Source organism: Colossoma macropomum, unplaced genomic scaffold (assembly GCF_904425465.1).
Source record: "Colossoma macropomum unplaced genomic scaffold, Colossoma_macropomum, whole genome shotgun sequence".
Lineage (NCBI taxonomy): Eukaryota > Metazoa > Chordata > Actinopteri > Characiformes > Serrasalmidae > Colossoma > Colossoma macropomum.
In genome coordinates, this window is record NW_023494801.1 from 11,628,908 (window position 1) to 11,648,850 (window position 19,943).

The following is a 19,943-nucleotide window of genomic DNA, read 5'->3' on the forward strand; positions in this document are numbered from 1 at the left end:
AACAAGAAAGAAAGAACAAAAGAAAGAAAACTGAAATAGAAAGAGAGACTGCACAATGGGGAAAGAAAGAATAAGACAGATGGAGAGGAAAGAAGGTGAAAAACATAGGGGAAAGAAAGAAAGAAAGAAAGAAAGAAAGAAAGAAAGAAAGAGCAAAAAAAAGTGGGGAGGGAGGGAGGAGAGAGGGAGAGAGAGAGTGAGTGAGAGAGAGAGCGAGAGAGACTGATTGGCCTGTAGAGATTATTCAGGGTCAGCTCAGGGCTTGGTTTGGGCATCAGCCTAGCAGCTGACCAATCAAAGTTAAGGCAGGGTAAAGTCACAGTGGCAACCAGCCAATCAGGATAGACCTCAGTGACTGCTGACAGAGCATCAAAGTCACTTCAGAGGATCAGAGAGAGAGAGAGAGAGAGAGAGAGAGAGAGAGAGAGAGAGAGAGAGAGAGAGAGAGAGACAGAGAGAGAGGTCAGTGACCTGCTGACCAGACAAGGGAAAACTGACTTAGACTGAGAGGCAATCAGGGAAAGTGTGATAAGAAGGAGGAGGAGGAGGAGGAGGAGGAGGGGTGGGTGTGCGTTAGAACATCCATATTCAGGTCGCAGCTATGGGCTTTGAGGTCTCAATGCCCAATGTGCTGGAACTGGGTTAGAGAGAAAGAGAAGGTCATACACACACACAGTCGCACTAGCCTAAACTTTAAAAAATATACAGAGCTGTGCAAAAGTAGGAGACCGTCCTTCATTAATTTAACTTCCAGGCAAAACAGGCAGTAAATACAAGTCAGTTCATTGTTCAGGAGATATTTCTGAGGAGGTTAGATATAAGACAATATACTTGCAAAAGGAAGGAAACAAAAGTGGAGGGGGGCGGAAGAGTCTCCAAAACTGAAGTTTAAAAAATTATGAAAAACTACAGAGAAAACGGGACTCCATTTTTGTTTTAGATCTGAAAAAATCCACAGGTATTTCTGACAATTCTTCCACAGTTAGAAGACAACTCAACACTAAGGGTCTGAAAGGATGTGAAGCCATTAGAGGAAATAGACAATGCAAATCATATAAAGAAGCTGCTGAATCACTAAATGTGTTTGGGACTTAGAAATTGTAAGAAGCAGGAAATGCAACCAACATCTAAAACTTTTGAGGTGTGGAAAAATATCCCTGCAGGTTTTTGTGAAATTTTAAATATATAAAACCTGAGATTATATTTAGTTGTAAAGGCGTCTGTGTAATTTTCTGTTAAACATGTTTTCTGTTGTTTCCTGATGCTGAAAAATTAAAAACATCTACTTAATGGCTGCTTTGACTGGAAACGAAATAAATCTGTATGGGTGACAGTAGGCCTAGAAAGTGTGAGAGAATGCGTGTGTGAGTGTGCATTTGCGAGCGAGAGAGAGGGAGGGAGAGAGGGAGAGAGGGGGAGAGAGAGAGAGAGAGAGAGAGAGAGAGAGAGAGAGAGAGAGAGAGAGAGCGAGCGCAAGAGAATGTAAGCAAGAGATCATTACAGTTTGTACTTGTACAACACAACAAACACACTATAAGCTTAATTGAGGAGCGGCCGCTGTAGTGAAGTGTCAGCACAAACGCATGTGGATATCGACATCCTCTCAAGAGACATCAATACAATCTAATACAGTAAACATTCATCAATACCTCCTACTCTATCAAACAAGAGTAAATCTCCCTACTGCTCAGGCACTCAATACAATACGACACAATGCTGGCCTTGTCCACTGAGCTTCGAAAAAAGCACCACAACATTTAACAGCAGCTGGAACCAAGACAACAATCCTGGATGACCAATGTCACACCTTCATAGCTGCGGACCTTCGTAAAGGGGGAGTTCAGGGTTTATTAAATGTATTCTCCAGCTTTTTCAGCCTCTATCTTTCACCTAACTATATCTGTATCATATCGTTTATTATCATGGACAGTAGTTTGAATGTGTTTGCTTGTACCTGTTGACTCACAGTACACTTGTAATGAAAGCCAATGGGAGCTGCTAAATTTTAAGTGTATTTCAAGGCAATAGTTTGTCTGTTCTTTTATTAAGTACAAGGAAACAATTAGAAATTGATATTCATACCACAGAAGTCCTTCGCACGAAATTTATTTCAACAACCTCAAACATGCTTTAACCCATTGCTAACAGCATTGCTATATAACAATCGATTTTCTACAAGGATGCACGATGTATTTTTATCATTGCAGACAATACAGCATATCGTATTGTATCAAATAGTACTGCTGTCCACTGTATCAATGTACTGTGACTAGCATGTTAGCTTGGGGCTAGTGTGTCAGCTCGGCACTGACATTACTTTGTAGTGAGAGAGTTAGATCAGGAGAACACAAAGCAAAGTTTTGTTTCAAATATCTTACGTATCTCAAAAATGGTAACTTTACAGGAGAAGAAAAAACAATCTACTTTTAATGTAAGTCAGTGGAACCAGACTTTTTTCCCCCCAAGTAATTTTAATTTCCATTCATCATGAAATTTACACACAATGTAAAGGACAACAGGTACTGTCAAATTATGTCAAAAACTGAAAAATAACAAAAATGGAGATATGAGGTTTTGTACCAACAGCAACGTTATGCCCTGCTGAACTGAACATTATTTCAGCATTAGTGAGGTAAGCATTATTGAGGTAAGGCACATTTTAGGCACTCCTTATTTTTGCTGTTAAAAACACTTATTGAATCGAGACGCTACTGTTTCATACATTGTGTGAATCGTGACACTTCTAGTCATAGCAATATTATTTCTGAGATAAATACTTTGCAGAGAGCTCTGATAACAGCACCGGCCTGCAGAACAGTGGAACTGTGTCCTCTGGGGTGATGGAGCACCAGTGAATATCTTTGGGACGAATCATCTAACATCAGTACCTGACCTCACAAATGCTCCTGTGCCTGAATGCAATCAAATCTATTTGCACAGGTGCAAAGGTGTGCGATGTATTGTACTTTCATCATCATTGCTATATGGGTTCGTGATAAACACATAGTAAATGGCAGCAATAAAAATTATATCACCCCACACAGCACCAAAATGAAATCTATCATTAAGCCTTCGAACCCACCAACGCATTCTGTGTTGCTGCACTCAATGCTAAAAGAGGTCAAATATTTTATATCAAATCTAAATTCAATTAAAGTTTACATGAATACTACCTCTTGTAATGACTGTGTAAGTTACTTTAATCACAATTTAATGCATCTCACTCTCACTGCAATATCCAACCACTTTATCACACATCATATTTTTTCTCCACATCATGCAGCTACACAAATTGCTGGAACTATAAGTGTAATGTACTCTGTGCCAGCAGCCTTGCTTTGGCTGCGTGGAGTCAGTGGGCATTGTGCGAGGTTAACGGCAGCGTGGCACTCTGCCAGTGTGAATGAACCTGCCAGAACACAGAGCAGCTTCCAGCTCTCATGCTGAACCCAAGCCCAAACATGACGAAGCCAGCGGCACTGCTCCAGACACGCAAACATACCTCTGCCCTGCCACAGCCGCTCCACAGAGCAAACAGGCACGGACGAGTGAAGGAGGGGCAGTGGGGGCATTCACTTTACAGACCCCAAGTCCTCCATGGTGTATAGGCCTGGAAACGCCTGTTTGGTTTCATTATTTCTCACTTGTAGCTCTTAAATATTAACTGGAGTGAAAATTCCAAACTTTAATATCGATACCAAATGCAGAGGAGATATTTTATTATGATTTGAATGTTAAGACAAAGTTAATGCTGTGCATACAGTCTTGTTATATAAAATTCTGTCATTTTTTCGAAATGTATTATTTAAATCACTGAGATGAAAATAGTCATTCACAGTGGCTTGATATGAAATAATTAAATGTAGAGAAACTTACAAACTGGTGGTGGTGACAGGATTGCAATGTCTACAGCAGCAATATATCCATTTTACTTGTTAGCCAAAGTGACCACTGAACCTAAAATGTTTATTGTAAAATAACGATAAATCTAAAAAAAATGTGCTTTCTTTGAGTGATACTTTGCCTTAGAATGCCCCTTATCTCAAAACTACTGTAAGAATGTTTCAGGCATCAGGCAGCATATTCATAAAGATTTTGTGTCAAAGGCTTTGTGTCATTAAAACGTTTCAGGTGTCTGGTTCCCATCACTGTGAACAATTCTGACTTGGTTGAATTCATATCAAACCACTCAGACCAACTTTTTTTACATTCTAACAATTTAATTATGGAAAAGTTTAAAAATCTGTGAAATTCGCTTTTTAAAAAAAAAAGAAAAAAAATTTGCCATGGTTTTGTCATGCAGTGCAGACACAACCTTATGGACACAAAATGGAAATCAAATCTAAATTAAATGTGGATTATATTATTATGCAGTATGTAATTATGTTACATAAACAATCATGTAAACATGCAAAATTACAGTAATAACTCTTTGGAAGGTTTGGAAATTAGAATAGGGAAGCTTGCATAGAACTATACACAATGACATATCATAGCATTGATCACAGTTAGGTAAACACCATCTACACTGTCAACTAGAAACCTCTTCACTTGAGCTGATGCAAAGACTAAAAACACAAATTCAATAAACTGAAAAGCTATTCAAATATTCAAATAACTGAAAGCTATTCATCAACTTTTTAAAGCCCTGAAGACTTAATATAAGATTAATTATCTACCTTATATGATGAAACGGTTTTAGGCCTTAGACACTCGCAGTCTTGATAAGAGAAAATGTGGCATAGATAAGAGAGAATTTCGCAAAGCTAGGAGTGAATAACCCTCCGTGTGAATATAAATATTCATGCTAAAGCACTGATCCACTTGCTTTATGGCTTTATAAAGTCAAACAGGCAATAAAGCATGCACCAAGGCCGTAACGGACAGCACACAAATTCATTTGAATAACCATCTGACAGGATCGATAGAGAGACAGGCTATGAAGCTATAGAACTCTAAATATACCCAGGCCTTTAGCCACATCCATCCATCCTACAGTTAACTCTCCAATTCCTTCATCAACCCAGGCGGCTGAGCTAAAGCACATCTACACATTCATCACCAGCCAAGTGTTTTATTAGCTAATATACACGAGCAACAGGGCTGCAAAATGGCCAGCGGAGAAATGCATGAATGGGCACATGCCTGTAACGATACAATCCACTCACTTTATTCTTCTGCTCTGCATTTTACCACTATTCACCTGATCTATTACAAGTGGTAGGGAAAATAATTGATACAACGTAGTATCACCATATTTTGGGTGAAATTCAAACTTCTGGCAATGGCATGAATCAAGCTCCACAGAATTAGGATAAAAAAAATTGGGTTAGAATTATATTTCATAATTCTGTGGTGTACACACACACACACACACACACACACTCACAGACTGATCAGGCATAACATTATCCTTGTTTCTACGCTCATTGTCCATTTTATCAGCTCCACTTAATATATAGGTGCACTTTGTAGTTCTACAATTATAGACTGTAGTCCATCTGTTTCTCTGCATACTTTGTTAGCCCCCTTTTACCCTATTCTGAGGTCAGGACCCCCATGGACCCTCACAGAGCAGGTACTATTTGGGTGGTGGATCATTCTCAGCACTGCAGTACCACTGACGTGGTGGTGTTAGTGTGTGTTGTGCTGGCACGAGTGGATCAGACACTGTGTCCACTCACTGTCCACTCTATTGGACACTCCTACCTTGTCAGCCCACATTGTAGATAAAGTCAGAGATGATAGCTCATCTGCTGCTGCACAGTTTATGTTGGTCATTCTCTAGTCCTTCATCAGTGGTCACAGGACGCTGCCCACAGGTCGCTGTTGGCTGGATATTTTTGGTTGGCGGGCTATTCTCAGTCCAGTGATACTGATGCGTTTAAAAACTCCAGCAGCACTGCTGTGTCTGATCCACTCAGACCAGCGCAACACACACTAACACACCACCACCACGTCAGTGTTACTGCAGTGCTGAGAATGATCCACCACCCAAATAGTACCTGCTCTGTGAGGGTCCATGGGGGTCCTGACACAAACACGCACGCACGCACGCACGCACGCACACACACACACAGGATTGCACTGCCAATATTGCATGAAGTTGTTTGACAGTTTAGGAGCTATATACGAAAACCTTCCACCAACTGAGCTGGAAGTGATTCTAGAGGTTTGCAGACTGCCTGCCTCAGCTGAGTGAAGTGCTCTATACAGGTTATAACAGCACTAATAATGCACACTTTTTAATGAATCATGCAGTTGGTCAGCATTTTTTGAGTACGGACGAAATCCACTTATCCACTTTATGCTTAGAAAAGTGTGCAGTAGCCTAAAATACCACAATAACCATAAACATGGTCATATCGCCCACCTTTTCTATCTATCCATTTATACTGTTATGTCATGGACACTTTCTCAAAAATGCAGCGTCTTTTCATTCTCCTTTCTTCTAATATCACCTACGCTTAGCCTAAACACACACACACACAACCACACCTCAAACAGGCTCCATAAACAGCAGCCGTAATGCAGTGTGCCTCTGCTGACACACAGCCCTCTTAATTAAAGCACTTTACTTTGTTTTTATTTCTCTCTCTCTCTCTGTTTCTCACCCCTCACACTCCCTCTCTTTCTCTCTGACTCTCTCTCTTTTTCCTCCCACCTCCACCCCTTCAGGAGGAGGCCAGGATTAAATTGGATTCTAAATGATCCAGAACCGATTTCTACTGCCATTTTTTTCCCCTCCATCTCTCGCACTCTCGCCGTCCTCCTTTTTAAAAAACTCCTCCCGTCTCACAACAGCGCTGTCAGGGGCTTCATTTTCTGCAGCGAGGGGCTTCAGCAGGTCCCTGCACCTCCCCGGGGAAGGGCCTGCGAGAGTGAGGGAATGGAGGATGCGACTGAACGGATAGATAGAGGAACAGGAGGAGGAGGAGGAGGGGGCGGCCAACACGACCGGCAAGTGAGTCTCGCCCATTAAGGTGCAGAAAATGAGAAAATTTGGAAAATGAAATACGAGCTTGTTCAGCCTCTCATCTCCCTCTCGTTCTTTCAGCCTTTTCTCTCCTCCCCCCTCCCTCACTTCTACCCAGGATGCTTCAGAAAGATGAATCCGTGACTAAGACTCACACCTCCGCTTCCCATCGCTTTGAAGAGAGTTTTGGGCAGGCACATACTCTCCCCCCCTGTACTCTAATAACTTGCGCACATACAATAGCTCCATGGCTCACTGTCATTAGTGAAAGTTTACTGAACAGACAAACTAGAGCTTTGTTAGAACTGAGCCTGTGCGTCACTAAAGTAAGCTGAACCACATTACGTTGCCAATCAAACCTGGCATATCATATACAGAATTGTTATATGTTTAGATTTGATCTTAAATAATGCTGAAATCTCTGTGGTTTTAAAACATTATTCTTGCCAAAGTTTTGAGTCTTGGGGCACAGCAGACTAAGGCTTGATTTCCCACATGGGTAAGCATATCAGACCAGACCAGTAAGTGTTCTAACTCTGCCTTCGTCTACCTCTGGAACATGATCACTCTGGATAAGAGCAACAAAATTCATATCGGATAATGCTACCTTGAAATCAACAATGAGTTCAGCGTTACAGTCTAAAGATTAAACAAGGAATGGGTAATATGACAATCATGGGTACGGTCAGTACTTCTAGAGCACTTAACAACAACAAATGGATCATACAACAATTTATAACAATTACAGAGAACCTGTAAACTAGAGCTAAAATATTCAAAGTTTCAGTGTTCTTTCCATATTGCAATTTGGCAACTTCAAAACTGTTTAATTATTTATTTAAAAAATAATAGTAATAATAATTTGTCTAAATGTATCAAAAAAATAAGCTAGCACAACACTGACATTGTACTCTGTCTGCATTTGAAGAAAAAAAAACGTTAATTAAGCTGTAAAATTAGAATTTCTTCATGCGTATAATCAAATAAACATCTGGTATTTAGACAGTAGTCATGTTTCCGTGCACTTTCTGCACAACCTGCAAGCGATAAAACGTAAATACGCAAAAAATAATAAATAATGCAATGATGTCATTTTCTGCCGTAGGTCGTGGTGTACTGATAAAGACGTGTATGTCATGTTTTCATCTTTAATGGCATCTATATTGTAATTTGTGTACCTTGGGCTTCACAGACTTCCCCTGAACCTCCTGCTAAAGAAATTGTTTATTATTACTATAATGCAAGAGATCATGTTTCTCTGCTTTACAGAGACTGTAACCTATTCTGGACATCTCTCTCAGTAAGATTGGAAAAGTGGCAGCATTCCTTTTGATGAGATATTATTATTGAAAATATTTCTAGGGCTGCTGTGATTAGTTGACGTAACCGATGATGTCAACACTGAAAATGCATCAACATCAATATTTTAAACCGACACATCAGTTTTTAAATTATTTTTATGAATTTGGCTTTTTGAGTTCTAAAGAGCTTTAATTCAAAATTACAAATGTTTTTCCTCAATACCACCACATAATTGCTGCTCGCATGTTATCAGTCGTTTTTGGCTCCAGTCACCAGTCGGCTTCATTCAATGCTCCAGTTGGCAGCTGCAGCAGAGTTTGATTCTGCTGCGAAAGAGGCTTCTAAAAGTTTCCAAAGACCCAAGGCGTGAAAAGTATAGATGTACTTCATATTAGCACAGAACAAAAAAGTGGTCTGTAAACTGTGCAACATTTTGATGGCAAAGCACAGCAGGACTAGAGTGATGGAGGAGCACCTGAAGAGAAAACACACAGGTGCTATTTTGGATGATAAGGTACCACGTAAGTGTTGCCTATTCATGTTACTATTAGTAGGGAGAGCTTTTTAAAATCTGTTGTAGCTGGTAAATAAACTCATTAATAAAGCCAGTCATTTGCCTGCTACCTTAGAATGTCCACTGAATAAGTGTCTGAGAAAATGTTTAGGCTGGAATCTGGGCTTCTATTCTACATTGCCTGTCAGAGCCAGTAGGTGTGTCCGTGCACATTGGGCTTGATGGGATGCGCACCTTATCTAATTATTTTATTTCTGCCATTATTTTAAGCACATTTCTTTGTGTAGGGAATGCCTTAAATACAAAGAAATTTGCACTACTGTTGTAAATAACAAGCCCTCTTTTTGTTGATTCCTATCATCCTGAAGTTGCCTTTTAAGAACTACAGTTTAAATTAAACTTTTATATGTAAACCTCTGTTTACATTTTGTTTCATGCTGCATTATGCAATGACATAGTTTGTTTTGTCAAAATAAAAGGAACTTGAATGAAGTGGCCATTTAGATTTTTTGGAGGAAAATCAATCATTTGGATTAATCAACTAATCAGTAAAACAGTTGATAGATTAATTGATAAAAAACAGTCTTTAGTGGCAGCTCTAAGCATTTCATCATCATGCAAAGCCATAAAACGTTAAAAAAACCTAAATTTTCTTTCATTTATTTATTTGAGCGTTTTATACAGTGGGGCAACATTTTGCCTCGTTTTGGCTCACTTTTAGTCACTTTGAAGGATGTGCGCTTAGCCTAGCACCTCTTAGCTTCCTTCCATTGCCTTATTACCATTTTAGCTTTTAAACTGAACACATGAAATTCCCTTGACAAGCATACAGAGGTATATACAATAATGATGTAATGATGGCAAGGCAATAAATGTAGAGGGAAAGAAGTAGAGAAGCCTCAGAAAATAAGCAGAGAAGAACAAAGAGTGCAGGAGGAATAAGAGGCAGATAGAGTGGGGGGGTGAGATGTCAGAGAGATGGGGAGAAAGGAAAAGAGTCTACCCAGCGGTGTTCAGAGGAATAACTGTTCCTCCCTCGCTGCTCTGTCTTTCCGCACACGGCAGGCACTCCAGGGACCACCAGCACAGGAATTACTGTGCAAATCACACTCACATACTTCTACTATTACACAAACACAGACTGATGCTCTCTAGAGCCCGACAAATATAAACGTTTTATGACTGATACTGATGTTAAGAAGCGAAATGTTCCAATATCCAACAATAATAATAGACTCTAACAGTTTGATAGTGCTTTAATGACCAATACCACTGTCTACTGTTAACTGCCAATTTCTTGGACTCAGACAGCAGAAACTCAATGTAAAAAGTACAAAATAATAACTAATAAGTAATATAAGTATTAGCAGCTCAGAATGCTTAGTAGTTTTGTTGACTGCTGTTAACTGCCTCTTACCTTATTTTTCACCAATTCACTATTTAGAAACCTTTTTTTAGGGATGTAAAATCAAATTTGAATTTGAAGCTTTTTTTAAACTGTGGAACTCATTTCAACCTATTATTAGATTTCCAAGCTCTATTCACTGACCTGCTAGTCAGGACTACTATATACAGATAACAAAAATGCATTCTGTTTACACTTGTGTTAAATGTGGTCTCTGACCACCGAATGAGGTTTGAGCAATTCAATCGTAATCCACCTATGTGTTTCGGGGTGTTTACACTTTTCATGCAGTCACCTGAAATCCAAGCGTGATCCACTCATCAAAAACACAAGCTGACACAAAGCGTAAACAAGTGGAAACATTTTTACCAGACAACCAATAAATCGGCCAGGCTCTAATTTTCTCATACATACACACAGACACTCTTTTACTCACACAAAAACACTAAATACTTATCCTAAGAAAAGTCAGGAACAGAACATTGAAAGCATAAAGCTCTTAGATCTAACTCAGTTCTGCTGCAGTTTGGACTCGATATAACCCAATTAAACACATACTCCCTCTAACTCATCAAACGAGACGGCCTCAAGACCTCCGTCTAAGGAGCTCCAGCACCAATTAAAACTCTAAATTCATACCACACTTCCTATACTTAAATCAAACATTATGAGGGGGAGAGTATTCAAATGGTCTTTGCTATTTCATTAACATCATGAATTTAATTTTTATCTCTCAGCCACACACACACACACACACACACACAGAGGGCTGATCTATATTTCTACAAAGCTGTCTGTATATTTGGACCAGTGCTTAAAATACTGACCAAATGTCCAAGCAGTTAACTTTCAAGTTCTATCTGATTGATCAGCTATTTATCCATATGGACTGTGTTTGTTGAGCACTAGTGTAATGGCACAAAATGCACAATAGTGTTACAGCAAATTAATTTAACCACATAAAACCACAGAAGGAGGATATAGCTTAATTTGAGGTCTAAAAGGGCTCTATTTTGTCTGCATTCTGTTTTCATGACCCACCCAGCAGTTTTTTCCCACCTCTACAAGCCATTTTAGCCTAATTAATTTAGTGTACCAAACTGTAGTTATCTTTTTTTCTATATTTGTATTGGAATTCAGGTTGACACCTGCACAAAAATTCCTTGTACATCTTGCTCCTGTCAGAAAAAAGATTCTGATGATTATCAGGTGGACCTCTAAAATATTTACCCTTCTACAATGTGGAGATAAATAAGTCAGGGTAATAAGAAATCTGGTAGAGAGACTAGACCGTCCAGAGCCGAATGTACTGCTAATGAACTTCTGATCTGAGCTCTGCGCTGAATGTGTCATGTTCAGTGTGTACGCTCACCCATGGCTTTGGTCTCCTCCCCCTTGGCATTAAGGATGGAGAACTTGAACTTGGCACGCACTTCACTCTTGGGACAGCTGACCAGGAGCAGATAGAGAGACAAGTAATCTTTACTCTCCTCATCCAGCCCTTTTGGATTCACTCGCAAACACCTGCACAAAGAGGACAACAGAGGTAAGTAGATGAGTCATTGTTACTGATGTTCAAGTAATTTCTAGTCCAATTTAAGGCTGTAACTATCAATTCTGTTAGTAATGGATTAATCTACCAAGAATTTAGACAATTAGTTGTGTCATCAGAGATTCTAAACATGAGAAATGATAAAAATGGACTTATGGACCAAACATAAATAAACTCTACATAGGCCTTCAATGATTCTAAAATTCTTTAATGAATTGAGATCACCCAGACAGGAGAACAGGAGAATTACAAATATACACCATAAAAGTTCATAACATAAATCATACAAACTGCCAAGTAATTACTGCAGATTCATCAAGAAGATTTTTTTTTAATCAAGGTTAGTTGTGTGATTGTGACAGCCAACGTCCAGGTCTGACCGGGTAAAGCAGAAATCAAACAGCCTCAAGTCTCATTAAGTTCCTAAAAGTCCTCACCATTTGAGCTTGTCATTGGCTCCCGAGGAGAAGGTGGAGCTTTTAATGACCTCGCCCATTTCCTCCCGACAGAAGCTGAAGTTGTTGATGGTCCACATGTAGGAAAACTTCACCACTTTGATCTGATACACATGCAAAAAAAAAAAGAAAAGAAACACACACACACACTTATGCATCTGTGTCCCTTTCCTGTCCTTTTCTTTTGATATATTGGTAAATGGCGGCTAAGGCTTCAAAAATCGGCCACATCAAAACTGACTTTCATCTTGATACACCGTGGAAACAAATGGGTTTGAGGAAAAAGGAAAAAAAAAAAGGTAATGAACAAACACTAGTTTAGAAAGGACAGAGAGAGAAGGGCAGAGAGGGGACAAGCCTATAGGCTCCTGCTCACATGAGGCTGGTATGTAATGTGCCTCAGTCCCTTAAAGAGCTCACTGCTGCACATAAACACCATGTGTATGCAGATACACATATCCTTTGTTCACAGAAAAATCTCTTTCATCGTCTTTCTCTGATGAAATCACCCTGGCAAGAGCACTCTCTTTATTACACAGCAGGAATGGGCTCAAAACATACTAGACCTGTAATAATCATGACCTTTTAGCTGATGATTGAATGCCATATAAATAACTGCTATTAATAATTTGTCTTTTTTGTTTGATGTAAGCCACTATAAAAATACAAGCCTAAGGTGGTTAAATTAGCTGATTAGCTCTTTTACTTTCTAGCTAATGATACTTAGTAGCTCCCAACTGACAACAGCCACAGCCCAACTCAAATAAACAAACACAACTCAAAGTTGCCTCAAAGTTTTATTTACAAACATCAAATAAACAAACTTTACGCCCTGCGGCACTCTAAAGGCAGTCAAGTAGGCTATTTAAACTGTTGTTGTCATTATACCATGATGTCTTCTAATAAACCTGCTTCTGCTTTCTTTCATTGTATTTGCCTCAACCCAATGGATGAAAACACGTCCAGTACACATTGCTATATTTATGTTGTAGCAAACAGAATGTGAATTGGGTGCATTTTCGTCCACTGGGTTGAGAAAAATACAATGAAAGAAAGCAGAAGCGTGTTTATTAGTGCAGATTAAATAACTGATATCAGGCGATTATGCAATAATTGTGCCAGACCTAGTTATGGTTATTTTTTATATGGCATTTAACAGAATCATTTTATTCTGTGGAATAAAAATCTGATTTGAAACTGCAGTCTTTTGTTAGCTGTGCTGACTCTCTGAAAATACTAATCAAATAGCTTGTCACGATTCAATTACTGGTAAAATGGCCATCGCTATTACACAGAGACATGTAGAGGACAGCATGCACAAAGAGATCAAATTAAAAACATACTTTTTTACATACTAACAAATACTCACCTGTGTGTAACACCAGCTTTCGGCCACTGGGCCGCTGGTCATCTCAGCGGGAGGGGGCGGACTCGGGACCCTGGACATCGCCAGCTTTGAGCGTGTGGAGAGAAGAGGGCACTACAACTGCCAGCAGACGACGCCCCCCCACACACACACACTCTCTCTCAGAGTAGCACTTCTCACACTCTCGCAAAAACTTTACGCAGAGATAGCACAGCCGCCGCTAGGATCTGCGCATGCGCTGAGGTTCAAAGTCATCCAGAAAACTCGGAGAGAACACGGAGGGAGAACACGAAGAACGTCACAACAACAGCAGAACCTGTGAGAGAGAGAGAGAGAGAGAGAGAGAGAGAGAGAGAGAGAGAGAGAGAGAGAGAGAGAGAGAGAGATGTCAGCATCTGCATATACAGTGAACATATACACTGTGCAAAGTTATCGGCTGTAATTCCCGTATCAAACCAAAAACAACAATTTAAATGCTCCTATTAATCTGTGAAAAATATATTAGCCACTAATATATCGTGCACAACCACTCCACTGAATTTCACTGAAGAGCTCGAGCACACAGACACGCCTGTCATGAAGCTTGTAACCCTGGATGCAGGATATTTAAAATGAATACTGGTGCTCACGGCTTCCTTCTAGAACACCCATTAGTACATACAGGAGTTCCACAGATACTGTGCGTCAGGATTAGTGATCCAATAATCTGAACATATTGATTCTCTTAACCAAGATCAGAAAGCAGCTTCTCTTCTCTAAATGAGCTGAGCATTACTCAGTAAAACCTTCAACTCTAACTCTTAAATAATGGTCAACAGACGTTTGTTGAGTCTGACGTTGAACACTCTGAAAAATACAACATTAAGTTTGCATAATGAAATGCACATTACTTAGTCAAATAAAAAAACACATGAGCATTAAATTTAAAATAATTATGATTAATCACATTATTCTGGATAATGCCAATTAATCACATCTTGTTCAATTCTGAATTTCCATTTAAAACACATATTTTATAAGATATATGAGTGCACAAAATTAACTTAATCGGCGTGTTTATTACTTTCGATAATTCATTAATATTATTTTCATTATATAAAACTGATAATTATTTCCAACGATTGAATGCAGTTTCTAATTCTCATCACCGACATCCAGTGGAAGCACGCTGCTTGTTTTAAAGGGCCCATATCCTACATTTTTCTTGTATTTTATGTTCTTCACTGAGATTTATTCATAACGTGGTTTTATGTAACAAAAACAGTAATAATTCATGACCGTTTTCCAACCTATCTTGATCCTCACTTTGCTTTTTAGACTGGTATGTAAATGACCTCTGCTCTGATTGGTTGCCCCATGTCACCAGCAAAGTGATCAGTTGTAGACAAACTTTTAGGCTTTTTTTAGTAATGTATCCAGTTGTATTTTTTGTTTATATAACCATGTTCATATCTACACATAACAGGAAAGAAGCCTCAAGGTGCAGTTTTTTTGCAGTTTAAATGATAAGTTCACTTCATGTAAGTTGCTTGATGTGCAGCGTTTAATGAAAAAGCCTTCACTTTATTAGCTTTTTCAAGAGATTAGCTCCACTACAATAAGGCTACTTTCTGCTAGACTTTCAATGAGAATCTTTATGTACCACTGAACACGCTAACAGCGATTAGCACTCTTTTTTTTCAGACTGGGTTTAACACCTGTTGTGGCATCTGTAACTTATACACAAATATTTAAAGTTTCTACAAAATTCAAGCAAGATATCTTTTTATGTAGCTGTTTTTCAGTAAATGCTAAATCTAATATCCATTTCCATTTATCCGATATTACACTAGTTTAAACTGAGTGCGGCTGAATATCTGAAAACAACGTTTAGAATTTGCAATCAGGAAACGGGCAGACACTTCACTACTTAATCAATTAATCATACTGAAAAGGCAATTCTGGCCTGAATTAGTCAATTAAGGCTGCAACTAATTCATTCCAATTGGAAGTTATGGCTGCAGCAAGAAAACCAAGCATTCCTAGCCAGAAAGCACATTATTGAGCCAACAGAACAAGAGTGATGTCCAATCTATCAATAACATTCTGGTGAACTCTAGTCCAACACAGCACAGACATTTTCACCAAGTGTTCAGGCCTGGGTACCAAAACTCATTTCCCAAAAAGCCCAGACTTACAGCTGAGCACTGACACATCAAAATTCAGCCCATGTTCAGGATGTTGTAGCAAATTTTACATAATAAATGGTGTTTACCTGTCATCAGTTTCTGGCTAGATATGTTTTTTTTTTTCTTCAGTAACCTACCTCAGCACAAAAATCCTACACCAACAAACTTGTCATTTTAATGTGACGTCTGATTGCACAGAAACACATGATAAGAAGGTCCACATGCACATCTGACAATACATAAAATCTAATGAAACATACATCAACACTAAGACTGCTGTTTCTAAATGCATGAGAAACAACACTGTCCCCAAAGACGCAGCCTTCTCCTCCTCACCGTCCCAGGAGAATTACACCACAGCAGCAACTGTTTTCAGTGAGAATAGATACATCAGTTGAAGTGAACAATCTTTTTTCACTTTTAAAATGTATGAAATTGCTAGGTTTCCTAATTGTTAGGGCTGGGTATTGTCAGCAACTTTACAAAACATATCACAATATAGCCCTATTCGAGCTGGGTTAGTTTTACCAAAGGAGGCCCGGTAATGTAATCTGTGTGAGATTTGACTGGCCAATTAGTACAGGATAAGGGATCTGTGTAATTTTCAGCCAGAACATTTACGGCAGCATTTTGTGACAGGCACCATGTTTCCAAACAACAACAAAATATGCAGCTAAATGGCAAATATGGTACAAGAGAGTAGACTTTCCATCAAATATTATTAATTTCAGTGGTCTGGTCATGAACTTGTGGATTAAGGAACTGAGTAGTTTTGTCTTCAAGCTACAAAGAAAAAAATGGAGGCGCCATTTTCTGTGACCTGGTTTTGTTATTACATTACTGTGATGTCAGTTCGAAAATGATTACTATTGCTGAGGGAGCTCCAAGTTCGGCGAATTCTAGAGTTATTACTTAGTAGATTCGTAAAAACTACACACATTGCAGATTCATACTGGACTATATCACAGATCTCCTCTGTAATCACTCAAATTACAAATGACAAACTCCCTAGGCAAAATAATCCAGCTCCAACCGGGCTTAAGATACAAAACACGTGTTCAACAGATACTTTAGGTCAATGTTTAACTTACAATTTGTTCTGCAAACTACCGTAAAAAAGAATAAATAAATAAGGTTGGGCAGAATTACTTTTTTATATGAACACATAACAAAGGTGAGGTAAGTTTGAAAAAAAGCTGTGGAGCTGGTCAGAGCACAGAAAGGCAGAGAGAGAACTTTCTGCACTTTTATTCACAGTGCAGTGAGTAACTGGCCACATACACGTGTGTGAAGCTATCAACAAACAACAAAAGTCCCATGCGTCAAAGATCACATAGCACAGCACAGTTTACTCATCCATTTAGTTTTTACCAGCAACACAAACACAAAGCAACATTATAAACACGAATTCTAAATGCTAATGTTTAAGCACAGCAGCTACAAACTAATAACTAGAATCATACAGGACTTAACAAGAGTTAAGAAAGGACACTCGACTTTAAACATTTTCGAAAAAAATAATTGATAAAATACAAAATGAGCCATGATATTTGCATAAGCTACATGTCATTATTTACTTTATTCTCAGTATGTTATTTATGTAATAAATTATTTTCACTTAGAAAATGAAAATAAACAAGACATTTGAACCGGGGCACCCAAATGTTTGCATATCACTGTATACAGTAAGTGTTTCTAATAAAAAGGACGAGTGTAAGTACTACATTGTTTCTATAAGCATGTACAACCCTTGTATGTGACAGGTGTTCTACACTATAGAACAAAACAGCCAAGTCTCAAAAATGAATAAATAAAATATTACAAAACAATAGCATTTTCTAACTCAGCCCAACTGGTGCACAATATGTGCCAAAACACAGCATTTTTCAAAAGAAAATAAGAATGTTTTGATCAAAACGAACAGCTCCTATAGAAATAAATGTCTAACATTATGACAAACTGATAAATGTGCAAGACAATGCAGCCATCCTACAGTCTAGAAAAGCCCTAAAGAACCACAGTAATTCTCAGATTGGGGATTTTACTGATCTAAAATAAAACAACCAATTCAACTCATGAGCTAATTATCAGGCCCGTCATGAAGTGCTTCAGGCATGAACTTTTAATAACATGCAAAACAAACTAATACACTTCACTTCCTCTCCGTCTCTCATTGGCAAAAAACTGAAGCCACCTCATCACCTCTTCATCTTTCCTTTCTTTCCGCCTCCTTCGTTCTATGCTCTCCTCTCTCGCCTTTGTCACTCAACCTGCGCCTCCCTCAGCCAGCAAGCAGGGAAGCGAGGGACAGTCCGTTCCTTTTTTCTTTAATTAGCGCCTGATTGAAAGGATAGATCATGGCCTGGTAGAACCTTCAAGAAATTACAGAACAAGTCTGAGAAGAAGAGGAGGAAGGAGAAGAGAGGATTGAGCAACTGAGAGGGGGGAGGTGAGAGGAGCAGCTATTAACGAGGAAGGGAGTGATTAACTAGCAGAAGAACAGAAACAAAAAAATGCAGTTAGTAACACATGGAGGAAGAAGGGAACAAGAGAAAGTAAAAAAGACAGCAGGCAGACATAGAAAAGGTCAGTTCTTAAAGTTTTAAGACGAAAAGTGGAAAGGGCCACAGAGCAACTGAACCCTTTACCCACATACCTTTACTGTCATGCTCACAGAGTTTAATTAATGCTCAAAGAAAACTTTCAGTTTCCTGAATTTGATAATTACTGCAGGGCTGCAGCTACTTCTGATAATCTTTTGACTAATCTGTTAATAATCAATTGATCTGCTTCAATTAATTATAAAACACCTTCAAAAATAAAAACTGTTCGGTAAAACTGTAATCAAATTTCATAAAATGTCCAAAGATTATGACTGCCCTATCCATGCTCTGCCTGCTAATGTGTTCCTTCCCAGCAACGGTTACTAGGTTGGCCAAGCCTTATAGTACAAACTATTAAAGTTGGAGTTTAGAGTTGCTATGCTGAGTGTTCAGTTAAAATGCCATGCTACCGAACTAGACTAGGCCAATGTAGCTAAAGCAAACTAAGCAGGTTGGAAACAACAACGAACTTGCCACCATGCCGTACCATAATCTATTCTATCCCTGTAACCTTTCACATGCATAAAAATAAATATCATTCAAAATAAAACGCGATTTATAATCATTTGAAATGAATAATGTAAACCAAGTTTTTCAATTACATGTTCGCATCAAGCGAACAGTGGTGAAGGTTTATTTTCACACTGAGCTTTTTATTACATGGTCCAAGCCTTCACTTTAACACTTTAGACAAATGAAGCTTGTAACAGACATTCAGGTAACCTTTTTAAATTGTCTGTTCCAGGTTAACAGTCAATAATTTAGTAAATATTTTGACTAACTCTGACTATTACTGGGTTCACCTGTTAGCCCATTCTGAACACTATCTGATGCAGATATTTTTAAAGCAATTATCTGCTGATACTGATATGATTCTGATATCATCATGCATCTCTAATTTTTGCTGTATTAAGATAAATAACATCAGAATGCATTTAATGAGCATACCATGGACATCATTGCTTAAATATACTCACCAAATGTTTTATTACAAAGCTGTGCTCAATTCTCTCAAATCTTACTAACTTGAATCCGTCATTAATGTGAACGAACCTGTGTCCTGAAACGATCTCATCCTAACTGATAATGTCCTGTGAATTAAACACTTTCGTGATGAACAACAACCTAACCAACAGAACAAGCCTTCGTCACCAGGATAATAAGCTCGCAGCTGTTCAGTACTAGAGCAAGATGAGGGTGAAAAAGGGTCAGATAGAAAAAACGGGTCACACGAATTCCGATCTGACCATTTTCAGTAAGGTCACATGGCCACGAATCAAATATGTATCTGATCTAGGAACATGAGGGTGCCTCAGACCTGATTTGAAAAGATCAGGTTTGTGTGTTCACAGAGCTCCAAAAACAATGAAAAGCAATAAAAAAGGCAAAAACATTGGATTTGTGCCACTTGAACCTGGTAATGTGAAGGTCAAAGAGTGCATCATTAGGTCTGTTTAACTGGATAAATTGCATTCATTGTTTTTCTTTTTTTTTTTGTTTTAGTCTTTTGTTCACTCTGCACTACTGCTGCTTTTTGCTGACCCACTATTCAAAACCTCAGAAAAAGTAAACATCATATATATGTATACTATCCTTTCTACG

At 38.6% G+C, this 19,943-nt stretch overlaps 1 protein-coding gene across 2 annotated transcripts in view; it reads right to left on the minus strand.

Annotated features, from left to right (window-relative positions):
* LOC118821828 (speckle type BTB/POZ protein) overlaps positions 1-19,943 on the minus strand; it is a 108,696-nt gene that overhangs the window by 36,200 nt on the left and 52,553 nt on the right. For both annotated transcript variants that reach the window (XM_036590563.1, XM_036590564.1), the window contains exons 3-5: positions 13,574-13,886; positions 12,187-12,308; positions 11,570-11,721 (exon numbers count right to left, since the gene is read on the minus strand). In XM_036590563.1, the coding sequence (XP_036446456.1) occupies positions 11,570-11,721; positions 12,187-12,308; positions 13,574-13,651 (352 nt within the window). In that variant the 5' untranslated portion in view covers positions 13,652-13,886. The remainder of the gene's footprint in view (positions 1-11,569; positions 11,722-12,186; positions 12,309-13,573; positions 13,887-19,943) is intronic.